The sequence below is a fragment of the Cervus canadensis genome, chromosome 28 (assembly GCF_019320065.1).
Source record: "Cervus canadensis isolate Bull #8, Minnesota chromosome 28, ASM1932006v1, whole genome shotgun sequence".
Classification (NCBI taxonomy): Eukaryota; Metazoa; Chordata; class Mammalia; order Artiodactyla; family Cervidae; genus Cervus; species Cervus canadensis.
The window spans coordinates 35,955,622-35,979,207 of NC_057413.1; the positions used below are offsets into that span (position 1 = coordinate 35,955,622).

General features: G+C 41.4%; 1 protein-coding gene across 3 annotated transcripts in view; it reads left to right on the forward strand.

The window, feature by feature from the left end:
* The window catches only part of COL21A1 (collagen type XXI alpha 1 chain), a 213,726-nt gene that overhangs the window by 105,244 nt on the left and 84,896 nt on the right, over nucleotides 1–23,586 (forward strand). For all 3 annotated transcript variants that reach the window (XM_043449847.1, XM_043449846.1, XM_043449849.1), the window contains 2 exons: nucleotides 13,473–13,526; nucleotides 13,618–13,671. In XM_043449847.1, the coding sequence (XP_043305782.1) occupies nucleotides 13,473–13,526; nucleotides 13,618–13,671 (108 nt within the window). The remainder of the gene's footprint in view (nucleotides 1–13,472; nucleotides 13,527–13,617; nucleotides 13,672–23,586) is intronic.

The following is a 23,586-nucleotide window of genomic DNA, read 5'->3' on the forward strand; positions in this document are numbered from 1 at the left end:
GTTCAGTCCCTGATGGAGGTTTGCTAGCAAATTTCATACCAAAGATACAGCCAGCTTTGGAAGCGGCAATGGAGGGTGCCTTCCACGTCTGTGTTGCGTGGGAAGGGGGTTAACATACAGGGGAGCTCCTGTGAGAGAGATGACAAGGAATGGCATCTGCAGAGGTGACGGGGCGGTGGTCAGCTTGAGCCCAGGAGCTGTTGGTCGGGGGCTGGTGCTGTGAACTGACCACCCGCACCCCCAAGACTCACTCCCTGGGGAGTGAGTGTGACGGAGATAGGTGGGGGCTGCAGAAAGGGAGTGACGTCGTCTGACTCACGATTCAGAAAGATAAAAATGAACTTTCTGTGGAGAGATCACATGAGTGTCAACTGAAAAAAAGTCATAACCTAAAGCTTTATTCAGGGGGCTTTCTGAGGACTTCAAGCCTGGGAGGCGTCCTCTCAGACAGCGCGAGGGACTGCTCTGGAAAAGGAGAGGCCAGAATATAGAGGGGTTATTGGCAAAAAAGATCAGGTCATGCAGACATCAAAGGTTATCCGACATCTCAGCTCAGGAGTTCAGTGGGTCTCCGTGTTTGGGAAGGGCCTGAGGCTGGGCTCCTTGAGGTCGTTCCCTGACCTGCACCTCAGCCGTCTGGAGCCAGTTGTCCTGCCTCCTCATCCCGCGGCTCCTCAGGGTGCATCCGGGGGGCTGCCGGGGCTGCCGGCCTGATGGTGGGCAGGCTGTTTCCACCCGAGTCCCTCAGGGCTGACCGTCCAGGCAGCTGGAGAGTGGTGGCTGCAGCATCCTTTGATTTCTGATAGGGCAGGTGGCGTTTCCCAGGCACATTCACAGTCTGTGCCTAGACTGTCGAATTTGCTTTTCATAATTTTTATTTTGGCTGCGCTGGGTCTTTGCTGCAGCGTGTGGGCTCTTAGCTGTGATGGCCGTGCTTCCCTGGGGGGACAGGAATTTCCCTCGCTGTAGTACGAGGGCCCAGGAGTCCTGGCACACGGACTCCCCGTTGCATGTGGGATCTTAGTTCCCTGACCAGGGATTGAGCCTGAATCCCCTGCTTTGAAAGGTGGATTCTTAACCACTGGACTTCTGGGGAGGTCCCCTGGATTTGCTGCATAAATGTCATTGAGGACCTTGATAAATGAGGTTTCAGGGAGAAGCTGGGTAGAAAACTGGATTTGAGAGAGGTAAATCAGGAGGTCAAATGGTAACAGGGTACAGATGCTTCTGAGGGGCATAGCAGGGAAGAGAGACCTGGAGTGGCGGCATGTGGAGGATATGGGACGAAGGGGGGTTGAAACAGCAGGGGGTGTTAGAGCATGTTTCTGTCATGATGAAAACTAGGCGGAAGGGGGCAATGTGGTGTTTTGGGAGATAAGGGGTCTTCTCGGGAAGAAAAGACTTGGGTGGGTAAGGGCACTGGTTCCACTCACTAGAGGGAGAGTGTGGCCTGGATAAGAGTCTAGGCGGTTAAATGTTTGCATGGGGGCAGAGAGCCAAGCCGCCCAGTGTAGCAACAGCTAGGCATGAGGATGGAATGTTTAGCATCAGAGTGCTTCTATTTGAGTTGAACGAAATGAGTAGATTTCAGTCCTACCATCTCCCCCTTTTCCTTTATCCACTCCTGTGAGGTACCTGTCAGTTCTCTTATAACCCTCCCCTTTCTCAGGATAGCTGCACCAGTTACGTGACCACAGCTCACTCCCTCAGCCCCACTTGCAGGGGGCAGTTCCCACTTGATCACACAGGGGGAGGTGGGCTTTATGAAGATGAGCCGGCTGCCTGGAGACCCCTTCCACGGGACACGCTCTTCCTGTTGCTGGCAGGTACAGCGCTGTCCCGGCTCCAAAGCAGAGACATTTCACATGCAGACATGTCACCTGCTGACCCTTCCCAGTGACGTGCAGCTCCCCGGACAGGACTGCCAAATTATTTGGGCTTTTGTCTTTTTAGTGGTTACGAAGTCCTGGGAAGTATTGAGAGGTGAGTGCGTTCCACAGGTTATCAGTTCTAGTTTGCTCTTTTTACCACTGGAAATTAACTATAATTAGACTTCCTAGTTGGCACTAGTGGTAAAGAACCACCTGCCAATGCAGGAGACCCAAGAGGGGCAGGTCGATCCCTGGGTCAGGAAGATCCCTTGGAGGAGGAAATGGCAACCCACTCCAGTATTCTTGCCTGGGAAATCCCATGGACAGAGGAGCCTGGTGGGTTGCAGTCCATTAGGTCACAAAGAGTCAGACACGACTGAAGTGATTTACCATGCACACAGCCTGATACAATAACTTTGGATGTTATACTGTGTGACTCTCATTTGAACGATACTAGGCTTATTGTCTCATCTCATTCAGCACATGGATATTTGTGTGTGTGTATATAGCTGTAGCTCTGCAGTGTCTGACATTAAACGTTAGACACTATCAGGTAATATCTGCTGTAAGAGAAAGGACAAGCTTAATAGACAGGGTAATGTCCACATCCTAAACTCCAAGCCCTGTGAATATGGCACCTTACGTGGCAAAAGAGACTTGGAGATGAAGACATTTTCTTGACTAATCTGAATGGCTCAGTGTCATCACAGTGGTTCTTATAAGAGGGAGGCAGGAGCGTCAGGCAGAGGAGGAGATGCTGTGGGTGATGGAAGCAGAGATCAGAGGGAGCTGCCCTGAGCCAAGGGATGCAGGCAGCTTCTAGCAGCTGGGCAAGCGAAGGGACAGATTCTCCCCTGGTGCCTCTGGAAGGAAGGCAGCCCCAACGACACCAAGAATTTAGCTCCCTAAGACCCATTATGGATTTCTGACCTCCGGAACCAGGAGTGTGTGTGTGTTAAGGCACTCTGTTTGGGGGGATTTCTTATAGCAGCCATGGGAACTGATACACTACCGCCAATCCTGTTTACCCAAAGGGATACCTTTTTCTCTTACATATCTTCCCACCCCCTGTCTTTTCCCCTCTACAGGAGATACGAGGTTGGGTGGCCAGGCAGTAGGAGAAAGTGAGCCTGGAGCCAGAGCAGCTGAGGGTCATTAGTGTGTGTCCAGGGCCAGCGGTGGAGTGGGGCGCGGTGGGTGGGGCCTCTGGCTGGTGACAGAGGCCATCTGGCCAAGGAAACTTGGATGGAACAATTCGAAGGGAATTCTGCTTTGTTTGGATTTGGTTTTGTGCAACCCCCCTCAATCAGCAATTTGAATCTTTTTCACATTATAACCAGGCCAAGTCAACTGAAGCTTTAAATAGGAAATTATTCCATTCTGGAGAAACACTAATTTTCATCAGGAAAATGCCTTCGACCCGAATTAAAGAGCTGCCTTCAAATCCTTCCACTGCTTTCTCATTTCTCTATCAGTTAAAGACTTCTCTCAGCACAGTGTCTGAAAGTATTACTATTTTACTGTTTCAACACTATCAAAAGAGAGGCAGAGGAAGTATTTATGTATCCTCTTAGGTACTTAAGGGTAGGAAAACTATTAAAGGCTCTGCAATGCTATGTACATTGGAGTTTTTAAAAGAAGGCCATTTTGGGAAACATAATGGGGCTACTTTATGATCTTGTAGAAGTTTTGGCTTTTATGGTGTTTGTTTCTGTCTTTTTTTCTGTCATCATTAATTCCTCTTCATGAAGGAAAGTACTTCCCTGAACCCAAAGCCCCGGCTGGTTGTTGGGAGGATCTGGGGCCATTTTGCTCTCTGCTTTTGAAAGTTGTTTTGCTTTCTTGGGCCTCAGCTTTTCTGTCTGGAAAATAAGAAAGTGGTGCCCAGTGAGGCCCAGTTTCTCTCCAATGCTGATTTCCTAAGATTTTATCAAAGTTATCACATTTGCTAAGAGAGAAAGGTGAGCTGGACCTAGTTTCAGGTTTCTGGACAAGATTCTCCATATTGGCCTTCAGAATTGAGGACTTCCCTGGCGGCTCAGATGGTAACGAATCTGCCTGCAATGTGGGAGACCTGGGTTCAGTCCCTGGGTGGGGAAGATCTCCTGGAGAAGGAAATGGCAGCCTACTCCATTATGATGGCCTGGAGAATTCTATGGACAGAGGAGCCTGATGGGCTGCAGTCCATGGGGTCCTAAAGAGTCGGACGAGTGAGTGACTAACCCTTTCTTTTCAGAACTGACCCAGGAAGATGACCATGCACTGCATCTGCTGGACCAGCGTGCTCGGTCCAGAGTCAGCCGTGGGATGCAGTGCGTCCCCCAGCCCCGCCCCTCTCAGCCTGTCCCCAAGTGGTCCACAGATGCCAGAAGAAGGGTGACTTTCTCCAGAGATTAAACCTTATAGAAGAGGCAGTTAGCACAGATGGGGAATTCCAAACTGCAGGACCTTCTCCAGCCGCAAATGGGGTGGGGCCAGTCCTCCAGATGAAGGGGAAAGGTCTGCGGGAGGAAGGAGGGGTCTCTTAGAGCCTGCAGGCCGTTGTGACCACTTGACTTTGGTTTCAGTCGGAATGAGCTCAAGAGCCACGGGAGGGTCTGGAATAAAGGAGTGATGTGATATCGCTTATTTGTGAAGGAAATGACTCTGACTTCCGAGTTGAAACTGAAAATTGGACTTTAGGGCAATAAGGGCAAAAGCAGGGAGATGAGACAGGAAATAATCCAGGAATGAGACGAGGGTGGCTGGCATCAGGATGGTAGGAGTGAGGGGAAGGGAACTGCTTATCTTCTGGAGATATTTTGAAGTTAGAGCCCCTAGGATTTACTGATGCATCAGACATGAGTTTGCGAAAGAGCAGTCAAGGGTGAATCTAGTCATGTAGAGGGATGGGGGCAGAGAAGACTGGGGAAGGGGTGTCAGGAGTTTGCTTTGGGATAGATCAGATTTTTACATTAGATGTTCAAGCAGAAATTGTAAGTGGATGACTGAACATAAAAGTCTGGCATTCAGAGGGAGTTCTCTTTATGAACTGTCCTTTCTTGTATTTTGGATCCCAGTTAATGCAATTCTTGTACATTAAGATAACGAATTCTTTGCTATAGATGTTGTCAATAGTTCTCTTTATTTGGTTTGCAAAAGAGGAGTAAAATTTCCCCACTATTAAGTATTTTGCTGTTTCTTCCAGGGTTTCTTTTTTTTTTTTTTTAAGCATTTGATATTCTATGTTCACTGACTTAATATGATTTTCAAGAATTTTTGATTCTTGATTTCATTTTGGGAATTTATTTTGGCTTTTGTGTTGACATGAAGATCCAAATAGCTTTGGCGAATTTGGAGAATGGCTATTCTAACAGACTGAAATTCAAATGGAATATTTGTCTGGGACATGGCATTTAAATTTAACCTTGTCAAAAGAAAAATTAACATATGTAATGTGTGACTTAAAAGGCTAATGTGACTTTTGGCATTGTTGGTAATATATGATGTGAGTATTAAGAAAGACTGCAGTCCTGCTTTTGGAGTGCTGAAATTGGTTAGAGGTACGAAGGAGCTGGGATTCACTCAGAAGTGAGTCAACTCAGAAGACAACCTTGGGAGGGGCGAGGGGGTTACTGAGCTTCAGGTGTAATCCCAGCAAGGAAGCTCTTCTCAAATTCCACAGTCCTCCAGAGTGATGGTAGAGAATAGGAGGAAAGGAACACTAGCAAATAAAAAATAAAATAAAAAGGAACACCAGGCTTGCAGAGTAAGCTTGGCAAGGCCTGGGGGGATAATTAGTAATAGGACCCAGGAGCAAAGCTTTTTATACTTTTTTTTTCAGACTCTGAACTGAATACGGTGTACTCGGTCATTTAAGAGCTATGGGGAGCTGGAGTCTGGGTGGTATGGAGATGGGTGGTCTGGAAAATGGGAGATGTTAGGGGACATTCTAGACATTCTAGATGTTGGGGACATTCTAGATGTTGGGGACATTCTAGACAGAATACTTTCTACCTGAGCCCTCCCTTCCCCTGGGTCTGTGTTCCTCACAAAACATGCTCACGGTCACACCACACACACACTCCTCAGGAGTCTCACTGATAAACTCAAATGTAGACCATTTGCCTCAGGTGAAGGATCCAGCGCTTGGGCAGTTTATCTTCCTTTTTCTGACAAAATGGTACATAAAACTCACCTCTTCTATAAAGCTTTTCTAGACAAACCTTAGTGGATTAGCTACTTCATTTTTTTTCAACACACCCCTTATGTCAACCTCATATATGAATCTTTCCATGTTTATCTCATGCATCCCTTAAATAGATTACAATATATTTTATATATTATAGGTAGTATGTACAATAATAATGATTGTGCATAATCATTATATATGTGAAAGCTATTTGTATATTTAATTAAATTAAGGAATTGTTTGGTGAGACATCTAGCACTTGTGATTTATTTTTTAGCATTGTGATTTTAAAGGCCAATTCATGCCTACATCATATCTTCTTTTGATTATAATCTGTCTGAATGCAGAGCTGTTTTCACTATTATTTTTAGACCTGTAGGTGGTGGTGACTAGTTGGACACAATGTTTATATGTTTGCTTGTTTATTTGTTTTTTCATTCTTCCATTCACATGCTAGGTATTTCATTGAGTGTTCTTCTAGGCTAAGGGAATATAGCAATGAACAAAACAGAAAAAATACCCTGCTGTTTTGAAGCTCACACGCTGGTGGGGAGAGACAGATAATAAATTCTCAATTATGAAATAATAAATAAGTAAGCAATATCAGATGGTGGGAAGTACTATGAAAAAAAGCAGCAGCAGAGCAAGAAATGGAATGAGGAACTATTGGCCATTCCCCTTTGAACATAAAGCATAACTATAGAGTTTATAATAATTATTAAAATGGTACCAGTTACCTTTAAAAGTTGTGTGTTCTCCTTTTGAAATAAGCTTAGTATAACTTTAAGTGTAACCTCATTCAGGGAATGAAGTAATTTACCTAAGTTTAATTGAATCTGTGAATCTGAGAACAGAACAGAGCTGTATCTGCAGAGATTATTTGTCAAAGGAAGGCAGTGGTTAGTTCAAGGCAAATTATTATGGGAAAGTGGATCGTGTTGTTTTATGATTATCATCCATTCCTTTATCTAAGGCAGGGAGAACTAGATTTAGATTAAGTTTCACTTACAGATGTTGCTGCCCACTCCCCATCTTTGGATGTTTTAATGACTTTTCAACTTTTTAAAAAGATGGTACAAAAGCACTATGTATTCAATAGAAATTATACGTTGAATTTTGATCTTTCCCTTGACTGGGTTTTGCCCAACTGTAGGCTAACAGAAGTCTTCTGAGCATGGTTAAATCTTCTGGGCTTAGCCATGATGTTGGGTAGGTTAGGCGTATTCTGTGCATTTTCAATTTTAGATATTTTCAACTTAAGATGGTTTTGTCTGGACGTAATCACATTGTAAATCAAAGAAGATCTGTACAGTAAATGTAGCTTGCTTTCATTTGAAGTAGAAATTCTGTTTTTTATTCCTCAAAAGCACATAACTTCTTTTTCCTTTATAAGTCAGTTTTATAGAGGTATAGATTATTTACAATAAAATACAAAATACACTCATTTCAAGTCTTGACAAATGTATAGACCTGTCTAATCATTACTCTACTCAAGATTCTAAGTTTCCATTCCTCTAAAATGTTCTCTCTTGCCTCTGTGCGATCATTTCTCCCTTTCTGCCTTGTATTAAATAGTTCCATTGATTCTATGCCCTTCAATGTTAGCCACCAATTCTACTAAAAATACTTCTGGAAGTAGGTGGATTATAAAAAAACAAGTCTCCATAAATGAAATAGACTTTTCAAGCTCTAAGCTTTCTTCCTGTGACTGTCATTCAATTTATTTATTTATTCTTTAGTCCATAAAAATATTTTTCTAATGTTTGTGCTACTTAGTATTTGAAAACCAATTAAACTGTATTTCCCCCAGAGGCCTTCAGTCAATGGCAGGATCAGCCATCTCTTGCAGGAGCCAGAAACCTAGGCTTCATTCCACAAATTCCACACCCCTCACTCCCTGTTCCCCACCTTCAGGTTAGACTAAACACCCCTGAGTTAGCTCGGGGTCTACCTCTCATCCTCTCCCTTGCAGGAAGCTTCCACTGTGTCCTCATGCATTTCCTGCCCCCTCTCACCTGTCCTCCAAGTAAGCTTTGCAGACCTCGAGTCTGCCTGTGTGGCCCGCTGGCTGAGCGGCTTGGATAGCGCGCCCACAGTGCTGTGTCCTGGCTCCCATCCGCCCGCGCTGGCCCTATCTCACAGCCTGCTCCCTCCTGCCCCCTCTTCTCTCTTCTCATGGATGCGGCTCATCCCGCCCACTGCAGGGCGGCTGAAGGGCTCCCTCTGATGCACGGTGCTTCCTTGACTGTTCCTTTGAGCCTGTCTCTTTAGGAAGCTTCCCTGGACTGCCTACCCTTCTCCCCCCATAGCATCATGCTTCTTTCTTAGAGCTCAGCGTGTGTGTAATTGTATAGATATTCATGTGATTTATTTATCAGGTCATTTTAGCAATCAGTTAAAGCCTATGAACTCCTTGGGATAGGTGACAAACTAATTTCTATAGTCCATATACCTGCAAAGACAGTTTTATGAATATCGTTAGAATGTAGCTGTGTAGAAAATTTAGTTGTGTGTAGACCTGAGTTGCCCAGAAGAATCCACAGCACACATTAAAAGTATATACTTGATTTTGGTTGCCTAGTTACCCTGGCTGGGTATCTAAGAGACTCTATTGGAAATTTGGGAAACACTGAAGAAGGTTATGTAATAGCGTAAAATTTAAATCACATTCTTTTTTACATTTAAAAGTGGGAGTGACATCCAAAGAGATTTCTCTAGATTTCATTCTCATTTTTAAGTTTAGAGTATTTAAAGGAAACCAATGACTATCCTCATTACTGAAACAAAATTATGCATTTAGATTGGCAGAATATTTTATACTATGATTAGAACTGGGCTCAGAAGAAATTGTGACCCTTGCACAATGATTTTATTTCTTAATTTCCTTTTCAAAGCTATACATCTTTCCTGGAGCATCAGAATTCTGAATCATGGAAGAAAGTAAATTGATTCTGTATTCTTCAACCCTGCAATTTGGCAGCAAGAATATTTTTTCCTAAAAAATGACTCATTTACAAAGAGACTGTGTGTGAACGTGGAAAAGACTTTCATACTCTCAGAAATCTTGCAGTTGGGGGAAGGGTGGGTATTTGGACCTGCTAAAATTGCAAAAGGGCAAAATTAATGTTGAGTAGTATTAATTGGTCTATGATAATGTGAAAGTTGCAGTTCTACAAGAAAACATAGGAACACCTATATTCCCAAAAAGAAAAACTCAGTAGCCTATATGAAAAGCTTATCATTTGTCCTATTTCAGGACTTTTTTTTTTTTTTGGTTTTAATGTACCCTGCTATGAGTCAAGCAATGTTTTATTTCTTGCTCCTCTTGGAAAGTGTTCTATGTTGTAATATTCCTCCCTGTTAACCTTTATTTTCCTGATCTTTAGTCCAAAATTTGTTTTACTGAATTTCATCCAACTTCTCCTGGTGATTTGCCTTGGGATCCCCCAGCTCGGATGTGGTTTTGGTTTTTCTTTATTTTGTTGCTAATCATGTTTCCTCTAGCGCTAAAATAATCCTTGAGTTTCTTGATACAATTAAGTTTTCAAGAATGCATCTTGTATGTCAGGAAAACAGCAGTCAGCTGGTTCTTATATAGTGGGAAGCATTGATTATTCCCGTGTTGCAGTTTTTCTAAAGACAAAGCAAACAGGCCCCTCGAGACACACAAGACCTTTTTACACGTTCAGCATTGGATCTGTACATGTGCTGAAGAAAGCTTAAGTCATGATGTGATGCCCAGCGTGTCATTCCTCATGCTCTGATGGTGGCCCTTAAGGCTAAAGAATAAGGTTCTGCAGAAGCGATCTATGGCTCTGTACATAGTCATTGAGTCTAAAGAAAAGGAAGAAGCTCACCTTTCCTGAGATTCTAACACCTGTCAGACATTTTCACCTGTGAGTCCATTGATTTACTGTTATTCCGGTTTATGGTCAGAAGCTGAGGCTTAGCTCTGTAAAATGGCTTAGCTGGAGTCCCGCAGAAAGTCAAGGGAGGAGCAAAAATTCAGCCCCAGGTCTTTTCCAGTTTTAAAATTCATTGTCTTTCCATTTCACTGTGTTGCCTCCCAAGACTTGGGGATGTGATGAGTGTGCCTGAGGTCACATTATGAGTCAGAGGTGAGCTGGGAACACTGTCTGGGGTATCTCCACATTGCCTTAATCCATTAAAATGTAACACAATCACTTACTCCTTCCTCAGAGGGGAGAGATGCCATGGCAGCTTTTGATCTACTAAAGATTAACTTTCTGAAAAAAGTAATAAAGTTCATATGACATTTGACTTAACTTTTGAAAAAAAAATGTGAAAGCAAAAATTCATTAAATGAGAACCATTGCTGATGACCAATCATTTTGATACATAGTCAATTTCCATGGTGACTTTCTTTTGAGGAATTGTATTAACACTTCTTTCCTCTGGGTCCTCAGAATTCTAAGCAATTTAAAACAAATCTGGGGACTTCCCTGGTGATCCAGTGGTTAAGACTCCGTGCTTCTACTGCAGGGGACATGTGCTCAGTCCCTGGTTAAGGAACTAGGACCTCTCATGCTATGCAGTCAATGATTAAAATAATAATAATAATAATACCAGCACATACTAGGCATGCAATAAATGCTAGCTATTAAAAATAAAGCAATAAAAATATGATCAAACTAGTCTGGCACATGGAATTCTTGAATCTGATTAATTGTTCTAGAATCCTAGGACTGGATGTGTCACGAAGCATTTTCTGATGAGAGGGTATTTCTACCTACTTGGTCTAGTATGTCACTTTTGGCAATTTCTCAGTTTCATCCTTTGCAAATGGGGATAATCTAGAACTGACCTTAAAAGGTGGCTGTAAGGATTAAGTAGATTAACATATATGAACATATTTATAGTTCATATATATACATATGAACTATATTTGTTGATTAATACTGTATAAATTATTGGTACTATTATTTTTTCCAATAATAGGAGCATGTTGTAAGTCATGTCACTCTCTCCGGATGGTGCACGCAGGGTTTTGAAGGATGTAAAGAGCATCTTGAGTGTTGGCATTTTTAATGGACCTGGTTCTGTGTAGGCACGTACTAGCAGTGGCAGCTGAAAAGCAATTCCAGGCCCATCTGATTCCAAAGGTGGAGAGAAGGAAATTCAGTGATGACTAGAGTGGTAGAGATTCCAGGCTGAACAAGCTGCGTCCATGGCTTTTCTTTTTCCTCCCTGATCTTGAGAGCATGAACCATGTGATATTACTAACAGTTTCAATTCCAGAAGCTGCTAAAGCAAACATGGTTCCTTGGGAAAAGAGATTTTTTACACTTGCATTCTGTGTGGATGACTTGGAGGTGAATTTTTCCAATATTTGATTGACAAAATATGTAGCAGATGCTCTGTTCAATGATATATAGAAATAAATGATTCTTTGTCTTTCATCTCAAGGGGGCAAAATCCAGTGACACGGAGACAGTGCCTATCTTAGAGAGCAGATGGTGGGTTTGGAAATTGCAGGTTGCTTTGTATGGAGTTTGAAGAGGTTAGTTTTGAGACTTGTTCATGGGCTGGAGTAAAATGTTTAAGGAGGGGGCCAGTGGACTCAAGAGAAATATAAGTTTAAGGAATACTGGAGAAGACATAATGATACATTTTGTGAACCAGCAAATGGGGAAAGATTGATGGTTGATGATAGAAATCATAGTCACCCCCATTCTGGGAGTAGCTGAGAGCATTTTACAAAATGAAAACTGCAAGTGTATATAAAAGGAGAAAAATAATAATCTGCGACTGATCTTTCTGAGGCCCTGTTATTGTTGCTATTATTGTTATTAGAGTTAGCAAAGGATAGTAAAAGGAATATTTGAAATTGGAATGGAAAAGCAGGGAATTCTGATGTCTCTAAAAATTGCAGCTGAAAATGTACTGACACGTGACTGAGTGGATACAAAGATCCATGCAGACATTCATGAATAGCCATGTGGGAATATGGCGCTTTTGGGTTTAAGAATGAGGGTGTTATTGGAGACATTAATGAGATCTGTGCTAATAGTTATTGGCAATAGAAAACTGTGCCTGAACAGTAAGGTCTGAGAAAGATGGGATGTGAATAAAGAGGGAATGTTTGTAGGTGCCAGGTGGTCCAAGTCAACCCGACACTGATCCTGGGAAACTTGGACAAGTGTTGAGGGTCTGAAGTTTGTTTTGGAGTTTAGTGACCACGCAGGGAATGAAGATTGAATAGTCTGCATCTGTCTGAAAAAGTTGTGTTTTACCAAGTTTCCAAATTCTGGAAGGATGTGTAGGACACAATGGATTTGAAAGTGACCTTAGCAGACAGCTCAGCCTTGGGAGGTGGCAGGACACATCATAGCCATGTTTGTGGGGTGAACTTTCTAAATAGGCAACCCAAAGTCTGTTATAGACTTATCCTGAAGAATAGCATTCATCCAGTTATAATTTATTGCAGATGACCATAATCTGGTTTTTCCAGTGGTCATGTATGGATGTGAGAGTTGGACTATAAAGAAAGCTGAGCACCGAAGAATTGATGCTTTTGAACTGTGGTGTTGGAGAAGACTCTTGAGTCCCTTGGACTGCAAAGAGATCCAACCAGTCCATCCTAAAGGAGATCAGTCCTGGGTGTTCATTGGAAGGACTGATGTTGAAGCTGAAACTCCAATACTTTGGCCACCTAATGCAAAGAACTGACTCATTTGAAAAGACCCTGATGCTGGGAAAGATTGAGGGCAGGAGAAGAAGGGGACGACAGAGGATGAGATGGTTGGATGGCATCACCGACTCAACGCACATGGGTTTGGGTGGACACAGGGAGTTGATGATGGACAGGGAGGCCTGGCATGCTGTGGTTCATGGGATCACAAAGAGTTGGACACGACGGAGCAACTGAACTGAACTGATACTCAGGTAGTTTTAAAATGTGTCACATTTGTTTAATCCTCCAATCCTAGATGGTTTTCTTTTGAATACATTAAATGTGTTTCTAATGTGCAGAACATTTCTCCAGGAACTCTGAACATTGACTCTGCATTTCCCTCTCAAAGCCTTCCTTTGCAGTGAAGCATTTGTTGATAATTTTATTGAGCTAGAGATATTTAATACTGTTTTCCTAAAGACTGGACGGTGTGCATTCCTTATTAAGCATTTGCCCCTTTGTAGTTGTGGTTTCTTAAACTTCTTAAACAGTCATGAAATGAAGTTGTAGGTGTGAGAAATGTGAGAAAGAGTGAATTCTGAAATGGAAGGCTGGGAATTCCCTGGAGGTCCAGTGGTTAAGACTCTGTGCTTCTACTATAAGGAACACGGGTTTGATCCCTGGTCGAGGAACTAAGATTTCGCATGCTGCGTGGGAAACCAAAAAGAAAATCGAAATGGAGGGCTGCCCTTTGTGAATATGATGAAATAATTATTTCTTGTTTCCTTCTCTTCAGGGATATCAGGGAATAGCAGGATCACCAGGTGTTCCAGGATCCCCGGGAATACAAGTACGTGGTCTGTGTATTCATATTTTAGAAGTACTGTTTCTAGTGAACCAAAGAACATAACTAACAGAATTTTATTTTGTGGTTAATTTAGGGAGCACAAGGACTGCCAGGTTACAAAGGAGAACCTGGGAGAGATGGAGAAAAGGTAAATACACACAAACAAGGGCATATCTGGTTGTTTCAGTCACTCAAAGACAAAGGCTGTTACCTGTGAGGACCCCCATTCAATGGTCTTCATCCTGGTGAATTCCAAGATTTTGGCTCAGAAACGTCAGGGACCATTGGCTGATCAAGCACACAGGAGGCGTTTATCACCAGAACAAAGTGGTTGTCCCTAGATACCACTGCAGATGGTGCGGGTATTTGCCTTGCCCTGGTACTGTATTCTCTGTCTGTGGTTAAGCTCCACAGGGAGCTGCCTTCTTAGAGAGAAGAGAATTATATGAATGCAGTCTGTTCCCACATTAGTCGCCTATAGTCATTCATCCATCTCTATAATAGAAACCCATTTTAATCTTACTGGGTGGACTTCTTTCTCCTGTAGGGATTCTGTGGGTGCAGACATTTGTCTGACTTTCCTTTTCTACAGCTCTAAGATTTGCTATGTTTATTTACTTATTTTTTGTTGAGAGTGTTGTTTTTTTTTTTCTTAAATTTTAGGTGCTTGGGGTATTTATTCATTCTTTTTTTTTTTTTTAATTGGAAGAGCTATGTTCTTTAAGTTTGTTCAATATTTTAGTACCTCCCAAAGGATCCAGTCCTGGATCCAGGACGCTGTTGCACATCTAAGATGGCCATTTGGATTTGCTCAGATCCCCAAGATGATTTGTTGGCTTAATTCCTAAAGCACAATCTTATTTCTGCATTCTTTGAAGGCTCTTCTGCTGTTTGCACCTGATGAAAACTTGTGCTTAATTTTCTAGCTACAATCCTTGCAAAATGATTGTCTTTTAAAAACAGGGTGCATGGCATTTACATCTGAGAAACACTGATCTGGACTCCATCCATTTTACATTTTTGTGGTTGTTCATACTGGTTATGGGAAATTGTAGCTGCTCAAGTTCTATCTCTGGATGGACCCCCTGGCAGATCTCTTGATGGGGGTGCTGCTTTCAAGCTGTTTGATCTTGGCTTGTGATTTGATGTCTTTGAATCTTATTTTGTTTGTTGAATCAATGGGGATTTCTTTATAGGTTTATATCACAAAATAAGTGTGATAACATATGAAAAATACTTAGTGTGGTCCCTGGTACAGGATTTTCCTTAAATAAATGTTTGTTGTTTTATTGTTCTGTTCTGTTTACCAAGGAATGAGATTGTGGTTGGATTGTTGCGTGGGGGTGGCTGACATGTGTCCTGGGCAGGAATTTTTAGGGCAAACAGGACAGTTAGTGACTGAAAAACATACAGAGAATGTGGAATTGGTCAGGGGAGCTCTGTAATGTCGGGGGAGCCAGGGAAGACAGAGCAACAACAGCAGTTGATAGAATTCTGGCAGAAATGGTACAAAATCTTCTTGCCTCTCAAGGGACCTTGGCCTCTGTGAATGTTTTTAGCCACTGGCAATCTCTGCCTATTTTAAATGATGAAGGTGCATATTAGGAGGTGATGGAGAGCAGGCCAGGCCCACAGGTATGGAGATGTTTTATATTTGTATGCTCTGTATGAGAGACCCCCAACTCCTCTACGAGAATGAGGGATCCCACTGGGAAGCTGCAGCTATTTGTTATGAGACCATGTGCCGGTCCCCTCACTCTGTTCTAGTCTACAGGATCATTGCTGTTTCTTTAATGTGTTCACGAGTAGCCTGATTCAGGCATGGGGTGAATATATAAAAGTATGCATGCGTGAATAAATGTATTCAGGAATGGATAAATGAATATATTTATTTAAATATTTTTGTGTTGACTTGGGTTTAAATGGAAGATTTTTATTCATTCACCACAAAAGAATTGGAGTAAAACACCTTATTTAAACATAAAGAACAGTAATCTACAAAACAAACAGACCCACAGACACAGGGAACTTGTGGTTGTCAAGAGGGGAGGAAGGATGGAGGAGGAAGAGAGTGGGAGGCTGGGGTTAGCAAGTGCAAGCCCTTATAATAAGAGGAATAAATAGCAAGGTCCTACTGTATGGCACAGGGAGCTATATTTAATATCTGCTGATAAACTGTAATGGAAAAATAGGAAAAATATAAATATATATACACACACATACATATATGTATTTACATATGATATATAGCAGCATCAGTTTGCTGTTTACCAGAAACTAACACAACATTGCAAATCCACTATACTCCAATAAAATAAAAATTAGGGGAAAAAAGAATACTGATTCTATTAGTTGCCTCTTAAACTACCTGCTCTATCATTTTGAGTCATTATATTATCTTTCAAATAAAAGTGAGTGACTCTCACAAAGCCATATATTCTAATGAAGAAGACAAAATGAATAAGATGTGTGTTTATATAAATTTCTCTGTTTTCAGACTAATAGTGATTTTGTTCAGTGTTGTTTTCTGAAGGTCATTGTTTGGGCGTCAACTCTGGTGGACCTTAACTATGGGCCTAAAATCCCTATGCGTTGCCCCTAACTTCCCTCCTGACGTCTCATGTGGCTCTGAGAATTTCTTGACTTGAGAGCTACAATAATTTAGTGAGTTAAAGGCTTTTCCTTGGTTCTTTCTCCAGAATGTTCAGCAGAGGGAAGGTTGAAAACATACCCTGGGGATGGCCTTGACTTGTGGTCGATCAGGGCATTTTTTCCAGGCATCACCCATGGCCTTCAGGGGATTGTTCCACATGTACTGTTCTCTACAGGGATATTTTCCCAGAATAATTTCCATTTTGTGGATTTCCACTGAAAACTCCCATGGGAGTTTCCACTTAAGATAATTAAAATTATATGCACTTTCTTGCTGACTGTAACATTTGTTCCTCACATATCAGACAAGAGAATGTATATAGATTTTGTATGGTTTCTTTTTCCTTGAATTTACAAAATTAAGAGGACATCTTATCTACCAAATGGTCTTCAGCTGATGACTTTCAATCCAAAGCTATTCTTTGGTCTCTAAGAAATACTTTAACTACTTCAAAGCACTTCCCCAACCTTAAGGAAGACTAATATATTTAAATAATGTGGAGAAATATATTTTGTTAAAGCACATTAAGCTGGGTTGATTGATGTATATTTATGGGTTTTCTAATTGACTATGAAACTTGCATGGCAAATGCAATCCTGGAGACACAGGAAGCATTAATAATTTTTTTAAACTAGCCAGACTTCGTTCAAATTCATCATTTGGTTTTTCAGGGTTTAAGAAAAAATATATCTTAATTGTAACCAAGGTTATCTTTATGGAACCAATTATATACATTGTATTTAGTACCTTCATTAGAGCGTCAGACACCTGAATTGTCCTTTCAGCATCTCCCTGTCCAGTTGCTCTCAGCATCACATCAGGGCATCATGTGATGAGCGAACCTTTCTTAGATGAATAAGCTTCATTATCTAAGCTTTGAAAGGCAATGATATCTATTACACAATCAAGGAATTCCAATATATATATGTTGAGAATAGTAATAAAGGACCAAGCTGAAAGGCTTATTAGGGAATAATATTTTAAAATTCAGCATTCCAGTGGCTTTACTTCTTCATCTCCCACCTCTAGCAGTGTTCCTGAGGATAAAAAAATTGTTTTTTTATAAAATTGAAATGAAGCCAATAGTGACATAGGAGGGAGAAATAAAACTGGCTTAGGAAGGGGCCACTTTTTACTTCTTTCTTCTTCATTTTCCTTCTTTCTTAAATAGGGAGAGTAATCTGCCCATGTAGCTTTCTGATAGCCCAGTGGTCCAAACATGGGTGTGTGCACATGTGTGTTGCACGGTGGGGGAAGGCTTAATGCAGTGACAGGTTTCAGGCTGTACCCTGAATTCAGACTGCTTCACCTTCCTAGTCATGCTTCTTAATCTCTTGAAATCTGTTTTCCCAAAGCTAGAAAGTTGGGCTATAAGTATTTCTTCATAGCCTTGTTGTGAAGACTGACTAAGGCCATGCATATGCTTGACCAGAATTAAGCACTGTAAATTAGAGATGATGACCATGATCATCATGGTGGTTTGTAAACTGCCCCCCCAAAAATTGTGAATTAGTTTGCCTGTTACTGTTTCTCTGCGTGTTGAATTGCACCTTCAGGAGCACCATGAGCCTTGTTTTGCTCCCTTTACCCTCGTTGATGTGTGTGTTTCTCTGTTCTGCCCTCTCCTGTTGCCACGGATGAACTGTCCTTGTATAACGCCCAGCCCGCCTACGTGCTCGAGGTCTCATCCTTCTCCATTACTGTTATTCATTAGTCCTGCTCTTCTGTGTCACAGGCTTTTTTTTTCTTTTTAAAAAAAATTACTGAAATAAAGTTGATTTACAATGTCGTGTTGAGTTCTTCTGTGCAGCAGAATGACTCAGAATGACTGAGCAGAATGACTCAGTCGTGTGTCTGTGTCTGTGGATATACATATATGTTCTATGGGCTTCCCAGGTGGCGCTAGTGGTAAAGAACCAGCCTGCCAATACAGGTAGACATAAGAGAAGTGGGTTCGATCCCTGGGTCTGAAAGATCACCTGGAGGAGGGCATGGCAACCCATTCCAGTGTTCTTGCCTGGAGAATCCCATGGACAGAGCAGTCTGGTGGTCTTTAATTCATAGGGTTGCAAAGAGTCAGACATGACTTAAGTAACCTGGCATGCACGCATGTTTCACATGATGTGATATATATAAGGATTCTTTTTCATATTCTTGCCCATTGTGGTTTCTCCACAGGATATTCAGTGCAGTTGTCTGTACTATACAGTAGGGCCTTGTTTTTGCATGCTATAGTGCATCTGCTAATCCCAGACTCCCACTCTATCCCCCGCCTCCCCGGCAACCCCCAGTCTGTTCTCTATGTCTGTGAGTTTGTTTCTGTTTCAGAGATAAGTTCATTTGTTTCACATTTTGGATTCCGCACATAAGTTATATTATATGGTACATGTCTTCCTCTTTCTGGCTTACTTCACTTAGTGTGATAATCTCTAAGTTCATCCATGGTGTTGCAAATGGCATTATTTCATTCTTTTTTGCTGAGTAATATTCCATTATAGATAGATAGATATATATCCCCCACATCTTCTTTATCCATCCATCTATTGATGGACGCTTAGGCTGTTTTTATGTCTGGGTTATTGTATGTAGCATTGCTGTGAACACAGGGGTGTGGACACCTATTCAGGTTACAGTTTTGTCAGGTCACATGCCCAGGGGCAGGATTGCTGGATTACATGGCTAGTTTGTTCTTTCTTATTAAATTTTCCCAATCACCCAAGATGTGACCCATCAGAAATGAACCAAACTAAACCCACTACAAAGCTTCCTTCAGCTGCCCACTATTTCTCTGTTTCCCATCACAGTGTAAATACTCAAAAAACCTCTTGAAACCCCTCCAGTGGGATGCCCATCACAAGCTTATGTTGCATGGTTAGATAATCAGTTTCCCCTCTTTGAAAGCCAGGAGTTGTTGTTTTCAGGTATCTGTTTATCTGTGTCTCAGCAGCATTTGACACAACTGTCTATTGCCTTCTTTTTGGAACTATTCTTCTCCTAGCTTCTGGGCCCACATGTTCCTAGGTTTTCTCTTGCCTTCACTGGTTGCCTTTTCATGATTTAATTGTTGTCTTCTGTCTCTGTTCTCTAGATACTGGGGAGTCCCATTTCAACCCCATGCCCTTTCTCTCCTCTAACAATAGAGTTTATTATTCTATTATTAAATATAAATGAATATGAATATCAATTTATGTGTCAAATATATATACACATCAGTGATAAGCATATATTGGAATCATTGTATGTTGGGGCTTCTCAGGTGGCGCTAGTGATAAAGAACCCCCTTGCCAATACACGTAGATGTAAGAGATGTGGGTTTGATCCCTGGGTCGGGAGGATCCCTTGGAGGAGGGCATGGCAACCCACTGCAGTATTCTTGCCTGGAGAATCCCATGGACAGATGGAACCTGGTGGGCTATAGTCAATAGGGTTGTAAAGAGTCAGACATGACTAAAAAGACTTAGCATGCATGCATGAATAAGTATATGTTATAAATCATAGAATAAATAATAAAGTATTATTAAATAAACACACACACTTTTTTCTTAATAAAATATTTTGTTTCATCTGAATCTGGAGAAATCATGAAGTTGTTATAAGCAAGGACTTTTTAGAAAAACTTTCTTTCCTTTGTATAGAAGAAGTGGTACCGCATTTCCCTTCTCTCCTACCTCCTTTCCTTAGAAGCTTTTCTTCCAAGGTGACAGGACCCTCCAGAAATCTTCTCTGGAGTCAGGCTTGGCTGAACATCCCTCCCATCTGTCCATGTGGTGCTGACCTGTGTGTTTCGTTTTTGCCTACGTCTGCAGACACTTTTGCAGTCTCTATTGTTTCCTGACCCTTTATCCTCTTTCCTTGTAGGGCACTATAGTGGATTCAGCCTCTCAGTTTATGATGAGGAACCATTCATTCTATGTCCTGCCTCATTTCTTCGATGTTCTGCCACTTCTTGTCCTGTTTCCTTTTTCTCTACTGCTGTCATTGGGAAGCTTAAAACTTTTGTTGAATTTTTACAGAATGTTTCATCTTTTCTTGATTTCAGACTCTTATTTCTTGTCTTCACTTGAGTGTGCTCTGTGTTATGGTCACTGATAAACTATGGCAGGGATGCTCTGGAAGGTGTAGTCCGATGGTGACTCCCAAGCCTAAGGGAATGCCCCTATGAGAGAGGGAACATACTAGTCAATTTAAATAGTTACCAGTAAATCATTATGGCCTGAGCCCATGTGACACTTAGGGTCTGCTTTTATCTAAGAGGATAAGAAGCAAAGAAGAAGTATAAGACTTGTACTATCTTGGATGCCTGAAGGTGTTACTGTTGTGTGTACTTTTTTCTGTTTTATTTTTAGACATATTTGCGTGGATGCTATCCACATGCATTCTCTATCACATGCCTCTCAAAAAGTCCTATAAGGTTAGTAGCATAAGTCACGCTTTGCCCATTTTACAGTAATTGTGAGCTAGATGATCCCTATTTTACAAGTTTGAAACTGAAAATTGAGAAACTTATCATCTACCTGAATTTACTCAAGAATTGGGGGTTGAAATAAAATGTCTTCATCTCAGTGTGGCTTTCTTTTCACTTTTTTTTTTTTTTGCTTTAGCCAGAATCTTTTTTAACACTATGATTATTCCTTTTTTGCTCTATTAGCTGCGGTATGGAAAGACCTGTGAGCAGCTGAGGAGAAGGGGAGGGGAGAGGGGGCACGGGATGAGGAAGGGGAGGGGAGAGGGGAAGGGAGGCAGAAGGGGAGGGAGCAGGAGGCTGGAGGGATGAGTGATGGTTTGCATTGGTTGTGCCAGGCGAGTGGACTCATTATCTTACTTTTCCATGTGTACCTGTAAGATGTTTCTGCCATATCTCAGAAACAAAGGCTTTAAGAAAGTAAAAAAATAACTTTTGAGAAAGAAGGGGTTGTTCACTTTAGATCTTAGTTCAGCAAACTTTTAAACTGCAAAATCTTTGCAATGAAAAACTTTTGGGCATGTAGTCTCATATATGTATGAATTGTACACTGTGCTACTGAAGATAGGATTATAAACATCAAAAACATAGACACATGGAAATTTTAAAAGAATGAGAGTTTTAAAATATTAGTTTTCATATTCTCTTGCTACTCAAAGATGTCATCTCAGCCTAACTTTGGAGACTGTGACTCTCAGTCAACCTATCAGATTGACATTCTCATCAAAGGCATGTTCATCAGTCATAAAAGGGTTGGAGGCAACCTGGAGAAAATGGAACTATTTTACTGCAAATCTTGGATTCTCTTTGATCCTAATCTCTTGTAAACTAAGTGGAAACTAAGAGTGTGACTCCTGAAAATAATTATTTTAATGGAATTTTCTTGGAGGACTCGAGTATTTACTGTAATTTAGAAAATGGAAGTATTTATATATTCAGTAAATTATCATGAATCATCATTAAGTCATCAGCTAGGATGGAGTAGGTTATGCTGCAATGACAAATCCCAAATGCTGATGCCTTAAAAGATTTATTGTTTATTAAATTAAACTAAGTTCTTAGCAGACTCAGGCTAACAGAAGTTTCACTCTCTAGATTATAACTAATTATGCTACCAGGTCCCTGGAGAATCAAACAGCTGATCTTAAACCACTTCCATTCATCGTTGTTTAGCCAGAGCAAATTTTGTAAACCACACCAACTTCAAGTGTCAGAAAAGTGTGATTTCCCCATATGCTTAGAAGTAGAGAGATATAAATATTGATGAATAATTATCACATCTACTAAGATAAAATAGGAGTGCAACAATGGATGCTTTTCTCAAGGAGATTGGGGTCTAATAAAGCACATGACCCATACAAAGAACTATTTTGAGAGAGATTATTAGCATTATGTGATAAAGATGAGAGCTGAACTCAAGGAGTTTAGTGGAAAGTTGAAAATTCAATAGGCTTTGTGAGTGAAGCTGTAAACAGAAGGTTAACCACAGCTACAGACTTATAGGGGTTATTTTTTTTTCAATTTAAGAAACCTCTAACTTAGGTATGCTGTGGTTCCTTAGTGTGGGTATGTTATCAACAATACTGTAATGAACATCTCTGTGTATTCAGTTCAGGTCAGTCACTCAGTCGTGTCCGACTCTTTGCGACCCTATGAATTGCAGCACACGAGGCCTCCCTGTCCATCACCAACTCCCGGAGTTTACTCAAACTCATGTCTATCAAGTCGGTGATGCCATCCAGCCATCTCATCCTCTGTCATCCCCTTCCCCTCCTGCCCTCAATCTTTCCCAGCATCAGGGTCTTTTCCAATGAGTCAACTCTTCACAGCAGGTGGCCAAAGTATTGGAGTTTCAGCTTCAACATCAGTCCTTCCAACGAACACCGAGGACTGATCTCCTTTAGGATGGACTGGTTGGATCTCCTCGCAATCTTCTCCAACACCACAGTTCAAAAGCATCAATTCTTTGGTGCTCAGCTTTCTTTATAGTCCAACTCTCACGTCCATACATGATTACTGGAAAAACCATAGCCTTGACTAGACAGACCTTTGTTGGCAATGTAATGTCTCTGCTTTTTAATATGCTGTTTAGGTTGGTCATAACTTTTCTTCCAAGGAGTAAGCGTCTTTGAATTTCATGGCAGCAGTCACCATCTGCAGTGATTTTGGAGCCCCCAAAAATAAAGTCTGACACTGTTTCCACTGTTTCCCCATCTATTTGCCATGAAGTGATGGGACTGGATGCCATGATCTTAGTTCTCTGAATGTTGAGATTTAAGCCAACTTTTTTACTCTCCTCTTTCACTTTCATCAAGAGGCTCTTTAGTTCTTCTTCACTTTCTGCCATAAGGGTGGTGTCATCTGCATATCTGAGGTTGTTGCTATTTCTTCCGGCAACCTTGATTCCAGCTTGTGCTTCCTCCAGCCTAGCATTTCTCATGATGTACTCTGCATATAAGTAAAAGAAGCAGGGTGACAATATACAGCTTTGAGGTGCTCTTTTTCCTATTTGGAATTAGTGTATTGTTCCATTTCCAGTTCTAACTGTTGCTTCTTGATGTGTATACAGGTTTCTCAAGAGGCAGGTCAGGTGGTCTGACCATCTCTTGAAGAATTTTCCAGTTTGTTGTGGTCCACATAGTCAAAGGCTTTGGCATAGTCAATAAAGCAGAAGTAGATGTTTTTCTGGAACTCTCTTGGTATTTCGATGATCCAGTGGATATTGGCAATATGATCTCTGGTTCCTCTGCCTTTTCTAAAACCAGCTTGAACATCTGGAAGTTCACGGTTCACGTGTTGTTGAAGCCTGGCTTGGAGAATTTTGAGCATTACTTTGCTAGCGTGTGAGATGAGCGCAACTGTGCACTCTTTTGAACATTCTTTGGCATTGCCTTTCTTTGGGATTGGAACAAAAACTGACCTTTTCCAGTCCTGTGGCCACTGCTGAG